The 20,321-nt window shown below is 42.2% G+C and overlaps 1 protein-coding gene across 2 annotated transcripts in view; it reads left to right on the plus strand.

Moving 5' to 3' along the window:
• Positions 1-6: 6 nt before the first annotated feature.
• The window catches only part of Qpct (glutaminyl-peptide cyclotransferase), a 34,705-nt gene continuing 14,390 nt past the window's right edge, over positions 7-20,321 (plus strand). Inside the window, exons 1-3 of one of the 2 annotated variants that reach the window (XM_028773446.1) lie at positions 7-484; positions 12,209-12,355; positions 19,339-19,617. In XM_028773446.1, the coding sequence (XP_028629279.1) occupies positions 368-484; positions 12,209-12,355; positions 19,339-19,617 (543 nt within the window). In that variant the 5' untranslated portion in view covers positions 7-367. The remainder of the gene's footprint in view (positions 485-12,208; positions 12,356-19,338; positions 19,618-20,321) is intronic. The other variant, XM_028773447.1, reaches the window with a different exon arrangement.

Raw genomic sequence — 20,321 nt, forward strand, 5'->3', positions numbered from 1 at the left:
CCTTCCTTCCTTCCTTCCTTCCTTCCTTCCTTCCTTCCTTCCTTCCTTCCTTCCTTCCTTCCTTCCTTCTTTCCTTCCACCCATCTTTTCTAAAATAAGGAAGTGGCTTTCTTTGTTCCTTGGATTCCAAAGCTCGTGTCACCCAGGGAAGCCCAGTGCCCTGGCTTGCAGGCTTCTAGGAGAAGAAGACTGCTGGTTTGTGCTTGCTCAACGGGAGGCCACAGGAGGGAGGCCACAGGAGGCGACTGGGAGGCAGACACTGTCAATCCAGGGGTGGAGAAGGGAGAAGGCAGGGCGACTGGCGCGCGTTCCCGGGCTCGTGACCGCCGGCGGCCCCGGGAATCCGCACCCACACACTCTTGCAGAGATGGCAGGCGGTGAAGACCGGCGCGTCGTGGGCACCCTCCACCTGCTGCTGGCGATCGTCCTGTCTCTGACAGCCGGGAATCTGAGTCCGGTCTCCGCTGCCTGGACGCAGGAGAAGGTGAGGGGCCGCTGCTGCTTTCTGTACCTGAGTGACTGTTGGAGGGTGTCAGGACCTGGGACTCCGCCACCTTCTCCTGGACTAGCGGGAGACCGGTCAGAGATGCTGTCCCCCTGCCCAGTCACCAAGTCCTCGCTCAGCTCCTGGGAGGCCAATGCGCTCTCTCTCCCAAGTCTGGGCGCCAGGGCTGGTCTCGGGGCTGCGCTTGAGTAGCCTGGGGGCTGGGTGATGTCACCCGCCTTCCTTTGGCTGCACTCTGATGGGGGTGCTGATAGGCGCAGGAAGTATATCTCCCTGGCTGTGGAAGAACAGGGACACGGGGGCGCCACTGCCCGATCTCGACCTGCGAGGCCCGCGCTCGCTCCTGGGTGCCTAGACTGCGTGCCTAGGGGTGTCCCCGCGTATCCCTGACTACTGAATTCAAGAATACTCCATGGGGATTGAGTTTCTTTGTGGACTCAGAGCCCGCGTATTGTTAAATATTTAAAAGAGACTCACGCTGTTTTCAGATAAATGAATTCAGTTGTGGAAATCTCATTTAAGGAATTCAGAATAAAAATGATTGGCCAAGTCGCTTTGTGTGAAGAAAATAGATTCACAATTATTTCCCTTTCTTGTACAACAGTTTTGAAATCATGAAATTGCTACGAGCTGTGCAGATGATGACGGTTTTGGAATAAAACGCATATCCTTAAAGAAACTAAGAAAAGCGTTGGTCTCGAGATAGAAACTTCCGACAACGTTACTAAACGAGTATTTGAAATGCTTTTAGCGTTTCTGCACGTCTAAAATGCTCATTCCCGGTTAGTCTCATGCACTTGTGTGTGAACGGCCTACTTCAGGTGAGCTCAGGCTTAGGCACAGCAACAGATTCCCATTTACATGGGCCTGGGAAGTCAACAGCACAACTTCAGTCTCTCCAGGATGAGTAAAACAGCGTCCCACAGAGGCCGGGAAGTGCTGCTCAAGCGGTTGGGCAAAATCTTCTCCTGCAAGGCTTTAGGGGTACCATGGAGGTCAAGCTCTGAGAAGGGACTTTAATACCAGAATGTGGCACCAGGCCAAATTTGTTTTTAAGACATTTAAATGGGTAAGCTATATTGCCAGGGGAGGAGCTACAGCCAGGGCCTGACTGTGGGCATGTGTAGCAGGCAGGGGTGTTTCTAGACGGGAGAACATTCTGTGATTCTTCTTTTTAAAAGAAAATTTCCTTTTTATTTCTTCTTCTCTCATATATTAATCTCTACTGCAATTTCCCCTCCCTCTGCTCCCCTTTCCTCCCAGATTCACCCCTTCCTCCACCTCTCCTCAGAAAAGAGCAGGCCTCCTAGGGACATTAACCAAACCTACAATAGGACCAGGCACCTCAAGGCTGGATGAGGCAGCCCAGTAATGGGGAAAGGGTCCCAAAGGCAGGCAGCAGAGTCAGAGACAGTCCCTGTTCCCACTGTTAGTACCAGAAGATCACTGAGTTACACAACCATAACATGTGCAGAGGACCTAGGTCCGACCCAAACAGGCTCTCTGATCTTTGAGCCCACCTGAGTTCTGGTCAGTTGATTCCATGGGCCGTGTTCTTGTGGTGTTCTTAAAATGTTTTAAACTAATTCAGATTTAACTTGTGAGAAATGTCTTTTGAAATATGAATTTCTGTTTTCTTTATCTTAAGAAGCTTCTAACAACTGTTTCACTGGGAAAACAAACACTCTCAAATGGCAGGAATGAATGTCAGTCAGCCATGACATTTCTCAGTTAATAGCTCTTCCTGCTCTCCGAGTTCTAAAGGCCTCCATAAAGTCTTCTGGGCAGCCAGTTACACTTTACAGCCTGGGAGATGAATCAGCCTACACTTAAATGCACGTCTTCCTGCCTTCCATGATGTTCGACTGTTTTAATCAGACAAGGCACGCTCTTGGTGTACTGGTCTGCCAACAGGAGAAGTATGATAACGAAAGCATCAGTTTTGAAATCCATTGCCTTTGTTTAGAAATAGAGGTGTGTCTCTTGGAGTAGCATCTGATGTGCAACCCTAGTTTATGACTGTCTTTAGAACCATGATTCAGTGATTTGAAGCCTAGAAACCATTCATAGAAACAAATGATCCCACTTCCGACTGGGCCCATGTATGTGTGTATTCAGAAGGGTATTGACATGAAGGTACCAGTTGTCAGACAGATAAAACCATCTCACTTGAATCTCAGTACCGGGGAAGAACATGCGTTATCTCCGTTTACAGACTGGAAATCAGGAACCCTGATCTTTCCAGTTCTGCTTTACTTTCTCTTTTCTAAGGTAGATAAATATTGGCTGACTGAGGAACAGTGTCTAGGTAGCCCAGGAGCATGTGTGTACCTGTGCATGTGTGTGTGTGTCTGTGTGTGTGTGTGTGTGTGTGTGTGTAGGGATTCATGTGTTTGGGGGACATCTTTTCTTCCCACACCCCTAGATTCTCAGTTCCTCTAGTTTTTGAGTTATCATTATGCTGAAGGTTGATCTGTATCTGATGACTGTTCCTGAATCCCACCCTCCCTCACCCTCAGCCTGGCTCTATTTTACAGACCCATTCTTTAGGTTTAATATTTTTTAAATCTCATTAAATCAACTCTCCTTTAGATGACGACTGCTGGCTGGTGAAAAGCTCCCTACGTTTTAAAAGTCGTGCTAGCTCCGATGAGCTGAATGGTGCAGCCTCACTTCACATGCCCTAGCTGTGTGTGTAACATGTGCTCGTTCTAGAAAAGTTCAAAAAACACAAAACAAAGTATTCTAAAGAGTAAACTAGCATCACATACAATTTCATTTTTCTTTTGGGTGTTCTTATTGCCCCCTCCATGTATACACACACACACACACACACACACACACACACACACACACACACAGAGAGAGAGAGAGAGAGAGAGAGAGAGAGAGAGAGAGAGAGATATTTATAGAGATGAGTAACAATGATTAAGTTTTAGCTTGTTATAAGGAATGAATGAGTATGTTAAACAGCACAGTCTCTAGCTTACATTAAAGGCTCAATGCATGTTAATTATTTAAAAATAAATATGCATAAGTATTTTTTTGAAGTCAGTATTGCACATCCAGTTTAATATGATTAATAGTACTTCATGAATCTTCCTGTAAGCTGATAAAATTCCCTGAAAGCATAGTTTGATGATTTCAAAACCACCATCAGCTGATAATTTATTTTTTTGTCTTGAACATTGAGGTTGCTTCCAAATCTCTATCGATAAAGCTGAGACACAACATATTTTGACTGGAAGAATTTTTCCTTTATTGTGACAATGCTGAAGGAGGAAAATTCAAGTCATGTTAGAGGTGGAGAGGCAAAGACTCGCAAGGGTCCAGAGGAGTTACAAACTTCTCTGGTTTTGAACCACTTGCTATTCTAACTGCCCTAAGATTTCCCCTCTCTGCCTTTACACAGCCACTCTTCCACCTGTGCCCAAGGCAGGGACAGCAAGGCCCGGGTGAAGACCTCTAGTGCAGGGAGAAAACCAACTGTCATCTTGGAGTCGCTACCATCTTGTGGTTTAGAAACATGACACCTGTTTTACACGTTAGGACATTTTTCTCAGGCTTTTTTACTCAATGAGCTGCTAGGGTTGGTCCCTCTGTTGTGTTTCCCTCTCACCTCTGATTTTAAGTAGCGAACCTGTTTGCACTGGGCAAAAAGGCAGCATCTTGGTCAATTTCCAGCTCCTTTCCCTGCTGTGTATGTACCATCCGTGGCTCATGCACACATTTCAGTAACTACTGGCTGAGTGGAACTTGCAGGTAGCAAAAGTTTAATCTGAGGACTGTCTGGAATGTTCGTGAAAGAAGCTTGAATTGGCTGCATTTCTGTAATGATCTCCCCTTGCAGTGTTTTGGCCTCTCCAAATTATGTAATGAAATGCCTGGGTCCCAGTGATTAGATGGAGACGCTTCAGGATATCTGGTTCACAGGTTTGTTTTAGCTGATTCTTGTCACCTAGAGCAGACTTCATTGTCCTTTCTGCCTGGATGAAAAGACAAGGCCCTTGGTGTAACAGAGCCTTGTTTCTCTGAGAACGTTGGCACCAACAGAAACAGCTGAAGTACCTTTCCATTGAAATGCACCTAGTGTAAGCCTGGGATTTGCACTTGCCCTCGGGTTTTATGCTGTCTTGTTTTGTTTGTTTGGGGCCAGAGTATCACTATGCTGCCCTGTTGTAGGACTGGAGCTTACTGTGTAGGGCAGACTGGCTTCAGAGTTGGAATGATTCTCCTGTCTTTGGTTCTTATGTGCTGGGAATCACATGTATGCACCCCCACACCCAGCTTCAACATTGTGTGGGGTCCAGTTCCTGTCCCCTGAGGCTATCCTTCCCACTTCTGTCATACTCATTCTTGTTTTGAAACAGGCTTTTATGCTTAGTGAGTTCTGAGAGTAAGAGTCCTTTGGTTCTCAACCTTCCTAACGCTGTGACCTCTTGATACAGTTCCTCATGTTGCGGTTACTCCCAACCATAAAATTATTTTTGTTGCTACTTCATAGCTGTAATTTTCCTTCTATTATGAGTTGTAACGTAAGTATCTGATATGCAGATGGTCTTAGGTGACCCCTTTGGAAAGGTTGATTGAACCTCCAGAGGGGGTCGAGACCCCCAGGTTGAGAAACAATGTTTTAGTTGCCTGTATGCTGTTCAGCATACGCAAGCTGTATGTATGTTTTTCTGCAAGAGCTTTTTGTTAGTCGAGGGGCTTGCACAATTGACTCTAGTTGCTTTGCTTTCAACGTTCTTCACCAACTAGGAAGTTTGTTATTTCTGTGATTTTTCAGATTCATCTGGTCCAGAAAGAAGGGGGAAGGAGCTCTTTATTGAAGTGCACCTATGAAATCAGTCGTTTTTGTTGTTTAGCTCAGGAGGTGGAAGAGTGGATGGGCGTTGAAAGTGCACATTCAGGGGCATCCACGGTTCTGTCTGCTGAACTTACTCAGCTACAAAGAATTTTAAAAACACTCATTTGACATCTAGCTTTTACACACAGTATCTTTTGCAGTTGGCGACTGTGATACTTAAATACTGTTCACCAATTTGGCAAGACTCTAGAACCACCTAGGAGACAAGCCTCTGGGCATGTCTGTGGGAGAATTTCTAGATTGGGTTAAAAGGGTGGGAAGACACATCCTCCATGTGGGTGGCCCCAGTGCATAGGCTAGAGTCCCAGACAGGATGACTAAAAGGCCAAAAAGAAGCAAAGTAGCAGCATTTATCTCTCTGCATCCGGACTGTGCTGTACTGTGAGCAGCTGTCTCATTGGCCTGTACACATTTACTTTGTATCAAGAGCCTTCAGACTGAGCACACTGAACCCTTCTTTTCTTAAACTGTGATTGTATGGCACTGTGTCACAGCAACATGGAAGGGAGCAAATACAGAGATCATGAAGAGTTATTTATTTCACTCTTGCTTTTCTTAAGTCTTTTGAGATTTTTTTCAAGCTCCTGTAAAGCATGTATTTAAACACAACTTTGATTTCCTTTCACTGTCGGCATGAAGTGAAGAACTCTGCCCACAGTGACTAGGTTGGCTCTGAGGTTGGAGCAATGGACAATGAATAGAAAAAGAGCCATTGATAAAATGGTTGTGTAAATTAGAATATTTATTCATTTATTTATGTGGTGTGTGTGTCGGGGGGTGTCAAAGAACAAGTTGCTGCAGTCAGCTTTCTCCTACAATATAGAATCTGGGGATTGGACTCAGGTTATCATGCTTCACGGCAAATACCTTTAACAGAGACATATCTCTGGCCCTTGAAACAGATTTTGACATGAAAGTTTGTAGTTGTCACTGTTACCTCACTGGGCCAATGAGCTGTGAATTGTCAGAAGCATTGTGCAGAAATTTAAAAAGAGCAAAGTTCACATGCACAGAAGTAGGACTTCTTGTCCCCTTGTAATGGCTAGCCACCCAGAACTAAGATTTGTCTTGTCCCCTTGCACCAGGCAGCCTCATGTCTCTTCTGGCTTCAGTATTTATGAAGACAGAGTTGTGATTTTTACTTCTTTACTATATAAACACATTTTTAGCCAAGATAGTTTTAGAAAAATGCTTAGTTTATCTGTCCATTACTTGAAATTACCGAGTAGTTATCAGGTGCTCAGTGTGGACCACACCCTTGTGACTCTGGAGAGAGACAGGTAAATGGGAGAGAGTTCTAGCTCTCCTGGAGCTCATGACTTATGTGTAATACAGATATTAAACACGACACTGGAGAGTGGCCGTCAGTCTGAAGCACGAAGAAGACAGGAGTTTTGAAGGTGAAGAGGAAGGAAACAATTTGAAGGGCAGACTGCATTGCTGGGATGCCAAGATCTTAAGAGATAGAACTCAAAGTGCCTGGATGCCAGGGTGACCAAAACGTGATGAATGGGAGCCTGCAGCTTATGCTGGGACTTGGAAGGCAGTGGGAGAGATACACAGGTATTCATTGGGAAGGAACAACCATGGAGATTTCCCTTCCTGCCCCCATTTTCTTTGGCTGTCACTTCACTTTTTTTGTTGTTGTTCTTTAGATTCAGCTTTCTTCTTCTAATGTTTAATATCTAACACGAGGACTTAGACACTGGGGGTACTAAGGAATTTAAAGCCCTCAATAACAAGTTTGTTTAGGAAATATATTTATCTATTGTAATAGGATTACATAAGGCCATTTCTATGCAAGTGCATAATGCACTTTAAGCATAGGCTACTCCTGTGCTCTGCAAGCATTCCTTCCAGACACACCCATAGTCCCCTTTGTCCCCCAGTTTGGTTCTACTCTCATGTCATCTCATGAATTTATGTCTATAAAGTTTCTAGTTGAATCTTTATCCCCCAGTGAATGACATATGAAAGAAATACACTTCTTAGTGTGTGTGTGTGTGTGTGTGTGTACGTGTACCATTACACCTATGCAGAGCCCAGAGGACAACATGCAGGAGACGGTTTTCTCCTTCCACCATGTGGGTTCAGGGGATTGAACTTACGTTCCTCAGATGCGGCAGCAGGTGCCTGTACCCATTGAGTCATCTCCCTGTTCCCTAGAAAAATGGTTTAAAAATATTATTCCCAATAAAAAAAACCAAAGTCTTAATATATTCAGGCACAGTATCAATAGTCAAGAGTAAAGCGGAAGTGTGGAGATGAAGCAGAAGAATGAGCACCAGATTGGAAGTCCTTTTTATAGATTTACATTTAGCTCTCTACGGCTGGTTTTTACAGACCTCAGTTTCCATTGGTGGCTATCAAGGGGTTGGACTAGATTATCTCTAAGTGACTTATCCAGGCCTCACATTCTATACTGTTTTACTGTATGATAGGGAAAACTAGCACCTTGGATATTTACTAGGCAATCTGTATGCATTGGCTCATTTAGTCCTAAGTACCTTTGGATGCCGGTATTATCACCTCCATTTTTCAGACAAGGAAATGGAGCCTTGTTGAGGGTAAGTAACACAGCCAGAGTTATAGCTAGTGGTGAGTGCTGAGTTAAAAGAATATAATATCTGATCCAACAGCCTGTGCTCTTTGTATGATAAACACTGGAGAGTAGTAACATTGGGCTATCCCGAAGTGCAAAGGGGTATAAGCAACGAGGCAGCAGAGGTCTCTGTGTCTACAGTGTCTCATTAGCTGTGTGGGTGGTTCATATGGAGGGAATTACCTGTGTGATTATTTTAATGTATGCAGTTAACACTAATCCTGGAAGGAAGTGGAGGATGGGCAGAGCTCTCTCAATTTCTGTTTTGCATTTCAGAGAACTCAATGTCCCTATGTCACTCTCCTCATTCTCATTAGGGAAGAACTTGTTTGATCAGTCATTCATTTCCCTATGAGGAGGAGTGCCACGTCCCCATGGAGTGTTTGATGAACTTGTAATAAATGGCTGATTTGTCATTCTGGGTGTCCTAAGAAAAGTTCAGCATGTGTAAAGTCATAGTCAGGATATACATTTGAACAGCAGGTCTATTGAACTTTTAAAGTTTAATTTAATATATAAGTGTTCTAAAGAGTATTAGAACTGTAACAGAATATGAGACAATTAAGTTGATGATTTAAAAGAGTTGCTATTTAGCCAGTTTTACAGTTGTCAAGCTCATGTTGAGAGGGATATCATCCATCCTGAGTCTGCACTGATAGAAATCGAGGGCTGGGAAGAAGGCTTGGTGTGTACAAGTGCTTGCTGCGCAGGTATGAGGCTGTGAATTTAACCCTCAGAGTCCAATGCGAGTAGTGTGGGGGCCCTGTAATCCTAATGCCTATGGGGAGACGAGAGATTGGGACAGGAAAGCCCCAAAGCGTATAGGCATTGAACCTGATGTACACAGTGGATAAAGCAGTAGAGAGACCCTGTCCTAAACAAGGTGGAAGGTGGGCACCAAGACCTGAAGTTGTCTTCTGCCCTCCGTGTATACACACTGTGTCACACAACCCACACACACATGTGTACACACACACCCATGCACTGAAATGTAAAATGAAACAGATAAATGCATGTATATCATTTTATTTTTAAGACTTGTTTTTATTTTATATTATGTATGCCCTATTTAGGGTTACTATTGTTGGGATGAAACATCATGACCAGAGCAACTTGGGGAGGGAGGAAAGGGTTTATTTCAGTTTACACTTAGAGGTGACAGTCCATTACTGAGGGAAGCCAGGGCAGGAACTCAAACATGGCAGGAGCTGATGCAGGAGCCTTGGTGGGGTGCTGCTTACTGGCTTGCTCCTTATGGCTTGCTCAGTCTGCTTTCTTCTAGAACACAGGACCACCAGCAAAAGGATGGCACCACCCACAATGGAGTGGGCTTTCCCCCATCAATTTCTAACTATAAAAATGCTCTACAGGCTTGCCTACAGCTCAGTCTTATGGAGGCATTTTCTCAATTGATGTTACCTCCTCTCAGATGACTCTAGCTTGCGTGACAGGAGCCATAATGGGACAAGCTAATAACTAGCAGGTGATCATCCTGAAATGGCTTGCCTTGGATTATTATATAATCTGCAACAAGTGTGCCCTTATCAGCAAGACTGTAAGGGATTCATTTTAGGAAAGATTCCTGCTATTAATATGCTTTTCCTATTATTATTAAACATATATAACAATCACTAAGCAGTAGCACACTCCTTTGGAGCAGATCTCTACAGATACATGAAGATGTACTGTCTTGTAGTGATGCTATATAGACAAATAGATGACTTCTTAAGTCTTAATGATAATCTATAAAAATTCCTAAAATTATATCTATGATTATTAAGCTCCTTTATAACAGAACTGCTATTAGGTCCTTTTCTGGTAGTCAAAACTTCAAGGAGAACTCTGCCAGTCTCCCAAGTATCATCAGTTAATTGCTCTTAGATAGTAACCAAATCTTCTCCTATTCAGAGCACATTCCAAGAGGTTGTAAAACAACTAACCAAAGGTCATAAAAAGGGAACTAACAATTTATTATAGGTGCTAGGACAGAAGATAAAATATTGCCTGGGTTTATCTATACAAAACTTCACTAATAACTTAGTTATTAAACCTTCAGTGAACCTGTGGAGCTAGACAGGTGATGGAAGTTTAGCCAGATTATTACTCCTAATGGATATGCATGTAAATATTCTCTGTTGTAAACTTCTATTTCAATTTATGATTTGATTTTTGGTTTAAACTTGTGATGAACTTTGTAATATGTGATTATGTATTCTGAAAGATGTATAAGTACTGAAAACGAAGTCAAAGAGAGGTTCATTCCTTCCTTTCCTTCTTCCCTGCCTAGAAGAATTTTTTCCCTTAGAAGAATTTTTCCCTTACTAGATTTTTTTTTTTACCCACTTAGGATCTTTCCACTTTCCCCCTTAGATAGCTTTCATAGAAAACTTTCTATACTTAGTAATAAACTCTATAATCACATCTCTAAGTGTCTTTTCTTCCTGTGACCTCAGACTAGCAGGTGTAAGTTAGAGCCCAGCAGTTCCTGCTGCGATAGTACAAAGGCTATTTACTTAATTCTTTGCTGTTTTTAGGAGGAGGTGTTAAGTGCCAGAAACTGCAGTTTCTGGCCTCAGAGGATCACAGAAGGTGGGTCATCTACAATAGCATAGTAACTTAGACTTAGATAAGTAAACTTTTATTATACAGCAACCCTAAATATCTTGTAAGACAAAGTCTTACCCTCCACTGATGCTCTTCCCCCTCCGCTGCCTCAAGAAGAAAGAAGATCATCCCACCATACCGGAGCTGGTCCCCCAGCACTTGTGTCAGGTTGACATAAAATTAGCCAGCACAGTGTGTATGTGTGTTCTGTCTACATGTATGCCTGTACCACATGTGTGCCTGATGCCCAGAAGAAGGCACTGGATTCCCCTAAGACTGAAGGTTTAGATGGTTGTAAACCACCATATAGGTGCTGGGAATTAAAACCTTGTCTTGTTTAAGAGGAGCTGGTGTTCTTTTCTTCAGCCCCAAGGAACGTAATTTAAAATATTCTACTATCTACATTAAGAGGTTAGAGGTGAAACTAATTTAAAACAATATTTCTCTTATAGCATAGTAAAAATTGTTTCATCGCATACCCAGAGAAATATGAATGATGTAATTTCTTCTTCTTATAAAAAAAGTCTTAAAAAGTGGTATATTTTCCAGGTGTGGTGGTGCATACCTTTAATCCCAGAGCTTGGTAGTTGGAGGCCAGCCTGGTCTACTTAATGCACTCCGGATCAGCCAAGGACACACAGTGAGACACTGTCTCAAAAACAAGAGCAAAAAATAAAAATTCCAACCCCCCCAAACCTGGTATATATATTACACTCAAAGCACAGCTCAATTTTCTAGCTATTTCTTAAGTCTTAATAGTCACGAATGGCTTGTAGCCTCCTGTACTGGACAGTGTAGATACAGAACATCTGTATTTACTAGGTTCTGCCTGGGGTGAGAAATGAAGAGAGCTGGCTGACATCATTGAATCTGCAGATGGCAGCTGAAGGTCTTGTCTCTGGCTTTCCTGCTTTACAGTTCTGAAGTGCCTCATTGCCTGTTATAAACCCCCCCTACTAACAGTGCATTTCTTTGCTGTCTTCAGTTTTTTAAGTATTAAATTCTCTTCAGATAACAGTCTCAAAAAATTTTATTTTATTGTTGTTTCGTTGGTGTTTCGACATAGAGTTCCTCTGTGTAGTCCAGGCTGGCATTGAACTTGTAATGTTCATGCCTCTGCCTCCTTAGTATTGGTACTTTGTATAGTTGTTATTCATTTTTAAATTATGTGTGTGTGTGTGTGTGTGTGTACACCATGGTATATGTATGGAGGTCAAAGGATGACTTCCTGGAGTCAGTTTTCTTCTTATACCATGTATGTCCCAGAGATAGAACTCAGCTCTCCCAGCTTGTTGGCAAGTGCTTATCCACTTAGCCATCTCACCAGCCCATAGCTGTTATTTTTAAACCTCAGTTTTACAAAGCAATTATTCAGAAAAGTCATCTGAAGTTACACCAATTGTAAGCATGACTTGCCAGGAAAGCATACTTTCAATTTTGTTTTTAAAACAAGCTGCCAAAATCTAGATGTTTCAAGGAGACAATTTTACAGTTGAGTCCTTTTACCTCATATGTCATAAACCTTACTCCTTTTATTTTGAGGTTTTTAAAGCCACTAACCACAAATGTACCATGCTAAGTCTTAAACACATACAATTGGAGCTAAATACTTTTTATTTGATCACAGAACCTCCACCAACCAGTACATTTGAATTCTTCATCTCTTCGGCAAGTTGCAGAAGGAACCAGCATTTCTGAAATGTGGCAAAATGACCTGAGACCATTACTGATAGAACGATATCCCGGATCACCAGGAAGCTATTCTGCTCGTCAGGTGAGAACGTAGTGCACACCTAAAGGTTTTAAATATTGTCTTTCGATGTGGATGCTTGGAGCCAACCATCAGACTGAGCTTATGGACCCTGGTAGGGGAGATGTCAGAAGGACTGGAGGAGCTGAGGGGGATTGCAACTTCATAGGAAGAACAATATCAGCTGGCTGGACAACCCAGTGTTCCCAGGGAGTAGACCACCAATCAAGGAGTGTACAAGAAGGGACCCATGGCTCCAGATACATATGTAGCAGAGGATGGCCTTGTTTGACATCAATGGGAGGGGAGGCCCTTGGTCCTGTGGAGATTTGATGCCCCAGTGTAGGGGGATGCTGGAGGGGTGGGGTGGGAGAAGGTGGTTGGGTGGGGGAGCACCCTCATAGAGACAAAGGGGAGTGAGGAGAGGAAGGTTGTGGGTTGGGGGGCTTATGGATGGGTGCTGGGAAGAGGGATATCATTTGAGGTGTAAAAAAAAAATACTTTGTAAATAAAAAAAATACTTTGCTTTCCAGTAAGGGATAAGATGGAGGCTTAAGTTCTGAGTCACGTACAACATTATCTTATTAGTCACTCTCAGAGGTAACCAAGAAAGGCACACACCTGAGAGTGTCTATTCTGAATTGAATGACACACATTTACTGAAAATCAGTTTATGTGTGACATCACTGCCTTGGCTACCGAAGCAATAATTCAGGACCCTACGCCCCCTGCTCTTGCCCACTTCAAGGACACAATCCTAGCTTACTAACCAATTTTTGTGGACCCCAGAATCCAAACTTCAACTTAGCTTGCTTAGCAGTTCCAGGGCAAGAGTGAGTCACTGAGCTGCCAGCCTTTTTCCTCTTGAGAGAAATTGTTTTCTTGGCTGAACCCAATGATTAGCTTCTGTCTACAGCTGAGCTTCTCAGACATTTACTTTGACCCACAGTGAAAACCTATGGTGTATTTTACAGACAAGGATGTTTAACAATATTAGCTGTAATGAAAGTTTTTGGAAAACTGTTCATTGTTATTACCCGTAATTTACTTAGATATTCTATTTTATTTCTAGGTTCATTGATTTTACCACTGCTGTTTGGAGGGCAGTGCTGTAAAGGGACGAATAGGCTATAAACTGGGCTAGACCTTGAATTTCTCCTTGTCAATCTGCCTGAGCCACACAAAATCCTACCTTTCAATGCCTTCTTTTTCCAAACTAATCTCATCCAGGGACAGCTTGGAAAGGAATGGGTCTGACCTCTCAGAGCCTTTTACTAAATATTCTACTTGGTCAACTTCTTAGACAAAAACCTTGGCAACTACTGCTGTCTCTAGAGAGACATGTGCTTCATCTACCCAGCTCGTGGCTCTTTTTCTTCATGAAGCTTCTCCTCCCCCCCAAGTACCCTTGACAGATGTGTGTGTTGGCTTTTTTAGCCCCCTCTTCCCATTTGAGTAGCTCCTAGATGAGGCCTGTTGCAGTGAGTTTAGCTAACCACTCTGTGCACCCGACGAGTCACATACATACGTTCACCCAAGAGCTATCTGGATTCACACACACACACACACACACACACACACACACACACACACACACACCAGTTAATTTTAATATGCCTTGACTAGCTTAATGGTTGGGCATTTCTAATCCTTCCCGCTGCTAGCAAACACTCCCTTCCTGTACTCCTAACTTAACATCTTTTAAAATTTATATTTCATCTCTGCTACACCAAACACAATTGGGGAAGTGGCCTTTGTGGCTACTTTCCCCGATTCTTACGAGTCAGCCGGCCTTTGGGTCTGGTCATGGAAATTTCTGCCTCTTCCTCTTTCCTGTTCCCAGTCTGTGCAAATCTAAAGATTCCTCCCAGCCATTGGCCATTATTGATCAATCAAAAACCAACTGGCGACAAGGACCTTTAGTGTTTGGACACACAGATTCCAGATTTGGGGGGCTGGATTAGTTCAAAGCATTAGAACCAATCCCCCACAAAGCCCTAACAGACTTGATTATTTTAGCCTTCAGAAACATTGAGAAATGGTGATGCTGATGAGGAAGATGAGGATGATGAGGAAGAAGGGGAGGAAGAGAAGGGGATGATGATGATGATGATGGCAATGGTGATGGTGGTGATGATGGCCAACTTTTGTCCTTTCCTAGCTCTCTTCCATATGTGTGTGTGTATATATATATATATATATATATATATATATATATATATATATGTATAATATGATACACAGCATCACTTTATGATCCAGGATGGTCTACCATGTAGCTCATGCTAGTCTTAAACTTGGGGGTACCTTTTGTCTGATTCTCCCAGGATATAGGATTGCAGTTGTGATCTACCATGCCTGGATGGATGATGACCAACTTTCGAACAGCACATTTAGTTTCTACAAAAATGCTACATTCCTATCCCAATATACTTATTTAAAAAGACCCGAGGCTTAGTAATCTGAATTAATTTATTTGCAGTTATACTAGCAACTTGAACTCAGATCTGCTTTGTTTTCTAATCACTAGATATTTGGAAGGAATTAGATCAATGATAAATGAACCCAATAGCTTCAGTTCTGGGTCTCCCCATGGCACACTAGAGAGCGAGATACACATTATTTATCTCACATTTTCTCAAGGCCTCATGTCCTAAGAATTTTCTTGGAAGTATCAGAATGTTTGCTTCTCAAAGTCCTCAGTTCCTCGTCGGGAAACAACCTGGGTCTATGATAATCACTTCATCTAATCTTTCCCATTTTCTCACTCTGTTGGCTCAGAAGGTTATGTACATGCAGATACACATCTGTATACTTGAGGCTCAAGTTCCTTATTCCTAGGAGATCTTAAACATATTGAACATTGTTGAAGCTGTGTCTTCTTAGCATAAACAGTATGCATAGGTATTGTTATGATTTAAAAGATATACATTTAGGGGCTGGAGAGATGGCTCAGCAGTTAAGGGAATATATTGCTCTTGCAGAGGAGCACAGTATAGTTCCTAGCACCCACACCGAGTGGTTCACAACTGCTTGTAACTCTAGCTCTAGGGAAACCCAACAGCTCTGACATCACATGCATATACTGCATACACAAAATAAAAAGTTAAAAAGGAATATCTGAAGATAAATATTCATCTGAGTGTCATCAAGTCTACAATAGCATTGACTACTGTCTTGAAGGGACAGAAGCAAAGGAGAAATGTATTGGCAGTATTTTAGAATATGATGGGCACTAGGCTAGCAGTAGATGATAACAAGATGATAATGTTAGAAATTTTATTAGCCCTGTCTCTTGTGGGAGAGCTGGCTTTGCCCCTCCCCCAGCTTGGTTTTCCTCAGTTGATGGCTCTGGTGAGGGATACAGGCAGAAAAAGACTCATTCTCCTCTGGGGAGCTGACCACTAGGAATTGGGATGGGACTGACCATATCCCAGTGAGTATACGAGTAACACAAATGGGCTTGCTTTTTCCTCTTTTGGATGGAGAGACCACTGAGGAGGGGATTGGGCATGGGAAGACTGGGAGATGAGTGTTATCTGGGTGCATAATGTGAGATTTCCAAATAATCAATTAAAAATAAATGACACAAATAAATTTTACCTAAGAGATTCAGTTTTATTATTTTTAATAAGAAAATTACTATCACTAGTCTTTAATGACCCCTAAGCTGTGGAAGAGAAAAGGCTTCTTTATTTGAAACTGAAAAAGAGACAATTATTATGAGGGACCGTGCTAAGGATCTTACATTGAGTGGGGTCACAGCCTTTCATTCAGAGCCAAATTTAAGCAGCCCCAATAACAAAAATGGTTCCCTTAGGCATCTTGGGAACTAGGTCAGATACTCTGTAGTTCATAAAGACACACGGTTATGACTTAAGAAGATGCTCAGCTTCAGAATCCTGAGGACTTCATGCAAAGTCAGTTTGTGGGTTAACTCCTGCAGTCACAGGAAAGATGCACATCTCGATGAGTTCTTTTGGAGAAAAAGTATTTTGGAGAGTTGTGTCTTAAAACTTGCATTTATGACCTGTGATCAATGAGACTCAAATTGACTATTGAATTTAAATTTTAATCTAAAGATATAACTTATTTATAAAAAATAAATTGAAAACTTTAAATTGTGAGCATTTCAATGATTTCTAGTGTAGACATAGAAAATAAATTAAGTCACAAGTGTGGCCAATTTTCATGAGGGACAATCAAGATCCTTTTCTAAAAGAGACAAGCTAGACAAATCAGAGATGCATAGAATTTAGAAAGTCAAGACTGAATTTCAGAGAAGGGTATGTAGGTATGTTTATTGCTGGTGCACAATCATCAATGGAGAACCCTGTGTGGATCCTCAGAGCTTTGTGTAGGGGATAGCCTAGAGAACAGAAAACTGGAAGTCTAAAGTGGCAGGGTCAGAACCCTCATAGTAGTACATTTGCAGACTTAGTGTAAGTATTGGAGAGTCTACTTTCTCAGAACAATCCTGATCTGATGCTTATACCACAATTTCTCAGATACTCAAAATTAGAATTTATGTTAAATTTCATCACAGCTAGGACCATATACTAATGTTACCCCAGAATAGCTTCCTCTACTGCCTCACCCAGAATCAGAAAGCCAAATGAAAATCTCTCCACCCCATCCCCTCATCATTCCTGGAGGGCCCAGACTTTGATGCCTTGGAGTCAAGTGTGAACTGCTGTTTAGACCTTAGGAATATTGTGATAAAAGCAACGGTTTGGGGAACCTCCTTCAGAGAGTTCTGGTGGAGACTTGGAGACTATAAAGCTGAAAATACCACTGAGTATTGGTGTCCTAATTTCATCTTAGTTACTAAGATAAATGAAAACATTTATTTTGTATATAAAAAGGTTACTTCAGAGACAGCTATTAGGGACTCTTGTTGATTTGTTTGTGCAAGTTAGTATGTATATAGATTTTAGGAGTTAGGGCCCAGGGTGGGGAAGTTGAGTTGAGAAATGAGGTTCTGGGTGAAGCTTCTGAACAGTGCTAACAGATAACCTTTAGAAGATACTTTAAAATTCCAATGCATCTCTCAGCCTACTATCGGTGTTAAGAAGCCATTTTATAAAGCGGTTTGTCATCTGGACACCAGATGTGCTGGAACTAAATGAAGTCTAGGGATAACTCATTTTTATCTTCAGAAAAACTCATCGTAGATGCAGTGATCTCTCTAGTGAAACAATGAACGTTCTATATCATGTGATTTTATATATTCTCATTGTATTAACTCACATTTTCTGCTACAGACAATTCAAGTTTCCTATGATAGACTGCTGTGAACAAAGCATAGTATAGGACTTGTGGGTGAATAAGAAAGTCAGGGAACCAGGAGAGCTGGTTGTGAAAAGGCTCTAAGTGTTTCTTCTGATGAACGGAACAAGACAGCATGTCTATAGAGCAGCAGCTAAAAAGCAAGACAAGGGATGCAGAGTACTGTTTAGGTTAAAGTCTACCAACTGTACACACCAAAGGGATTTGTCTATTTGGCCTTTTCAAGATCGATGGTGTTTCGCAGAGCCTCCACCCCCTCTGTTTAAGTTCCCCTCTCCTTGGAAGCTTCCTGCTGTAGCTTGTGCAAAGCCCTTTGTGCCTGTGTGTCATGTTACATCAGCAGGCTGTAGGCCACACAAGACTTGGCCAGAATAGAAAATCCTGTATTTCTTTGGTAGGAAAAACCCTCCCGTTTGTTTCCAGCTATTGTGAGCTATTTGTTCATTTATCTCAAGGTCTCTCCTGTCTAGATGTTAATTGTGGGACAAACTGTCAGTGATTATAATGGCTCATTTGTGGTCTGAGGTTCAGGAATGTGTTTTAATAAGGCACCTTATAAAGATGGAAACAACACTGGAGGGGAAGGGAGAGATAGAGTGAGAGAAATAAGACCAAGAAAAAATAAGGTCAGGGAAAGAGCAGAGGGAGGCAGCAGTGAGCTCATTCCTAACTTCTAAGTCATTCATTTTACATCCTTAAGGAAGACTTCAGTCTCTGGCATGGTGGTCCTTTCTTCACTTCCTGCTTCCTGCCACTGTCACCATGCTGCCCAGAAGGCCCAAAGTGGCCTTGAGGCAGTGCTGAGAGATTCCCCTGGGCTATAGGTCTGGACCTACCATGGATACAGAAAGAAAGTTTGGATTACAGTTGCTTAGCTTATTGATTCTTACTGTAGGTAGGGTCTGACCACATGCCCATCCATCGGTTGCTATGGGAACTTTCTCTACAGCCCTCAGCAGGTGGGTGCTAGTATGTTCCACCAGTGTTCACCACTCATGAAGCATTTCAAGGCTTGGAGCACATTCTGTGCATTCAGGACATGGGCACATACGCCCACAGCTGTCCTTTGTAATTCTTTCAAAGCTTAGAGTGGAGGTTTATAGATCTAATATGCTTAATTTCTCTAAAAGAGTACTTCAGCTTCTTACAAATGTTAAAAGCAGTCTTTAGGAGTGCTGAACTAGATTTGCTCCCTGAATTGTAGATGTGCCCATGACAGATTGTCAAGTGAACAAAGCAAGTGTAGAATAGTATATAAAGTAGGCCACTTTTCCTACAAAAGGACACACTCTTCTTTCGAACATACGTGCTTGTGTGCTGGTGAGGCTTGTACAAAGAGAAGTATGTAGAAAGATCCACATCAGATTGCTAGTGTTGGCAAATATTGACAACTGAATGGGATGGATAAGTAGGCGAAAGGTTAGGAGTGAAGAAGACTAGCCTCTTTTTTCAATGAGAAACTGCTATTAATTAAAATAACAACTACTAGTAATGTTATCACTATCGGTAAACATGCAAGGCATGTATGCCACTAATCCTAGTGCCTGGAATGATGAGGAAGGAGGATTACCATAAATTCAATGCTAACCTAGGGTATCACCATATCCCCATTTTTCAGTCCAGCCTGGGCTGGCTGTTGTTCCAATAGCAATGAAAGAAGGCATCACATGCGATTGTAGAGACGCTGCTAACCAATGAGAACTGTTTGTTTTGCTCAGCATATCATGCAGCGAATTCAGAGACTTCAGGCTGAGTGGGTTGTGGAAGTCGACACCTTCCTGAGTAGGACGCCCTACGGATATCGGTCCTTCTCAAACATCATCAGCACTCTTAATCCAGAAGCGAAACGACACCTGGTCCTCGCCTGCCACTATGACTCCAAATATTTTCCTCGATGGGACAGCAGAGTGTTCGTGGGAGCCACTGATTCAGCCGTGCCGTGTGCAATGATGCTGGAACTTGCTCGTGCCTTAGACAAGAAACTCCATTCCTTGAAGGTATCTGCTTTCTTTTTGTTGACTCCTAGGATAAACCAATAAACAAACAAACAAACAGACAAACAAACAAAGACAGCATCAACTCCATGAATTCTAGAGTCCTTGGAGAGGGAAGGTCACTTGGAAATCAAAACTTTGTGGTACATTTTAAAATAATTTGTTAAAAGATATGAAATGGAAGAAGTATTATTTGGAAGATCACATGATTTGAAGTGTCTACTATAGGCAATAATTCACAGATAGATGATGGTGGTTCATTAATTGATACCAGATACATATATATATATATATATATATATTTATATATGTATGTCAGACTTGAATATATATTAAATTGGACATAACATATTTTTTTTGCCAATAAAGAAATAAGAGGGAAGCTGGTGCCAGCTTAAGTGTGTGGATTAGTAAGTCCTGCTTACTTCTTCTTATTTACACAGCCAAGAAACATCATCACCTTCTGCTGGGGGTGGGGGCTCTGGAGTTTGGGGGGTGTTATGGGAGAGCTCCGGTGTGTAGGTAATTCAGACATACCAAGATGAAAAGCACATGGCAGAAGTGTGTTATGGCTGTATCTGTGAATCAAGGCTCAGTTTTACGTAGCATAGGAGACCTTTTGTTATGCCTGCAGCTCAGAATGCTTTTGTGACTCTCAGGTTTGATTTCCGTCTCTGTGGTCTTAAAGGTGCACTGGGAAAAAGCGC

The sequence above is a fragment of the Grammomys surdaster genome, unplaced genomic scaffold (assembly GCF_004785775.1).
Source record: "Grammomys surdaster isolate TR1022 unplaced genomic scaffold, NIH_TR_1.0 227, whole genome shotgun sequence".
In the NCBI taxonomy this organism is placed as follows: Eukaryota; Metazoa; Chordata; class Mammalia; order Rodentia; family Muridae; genus Grammomys; species Grammomys surdaster.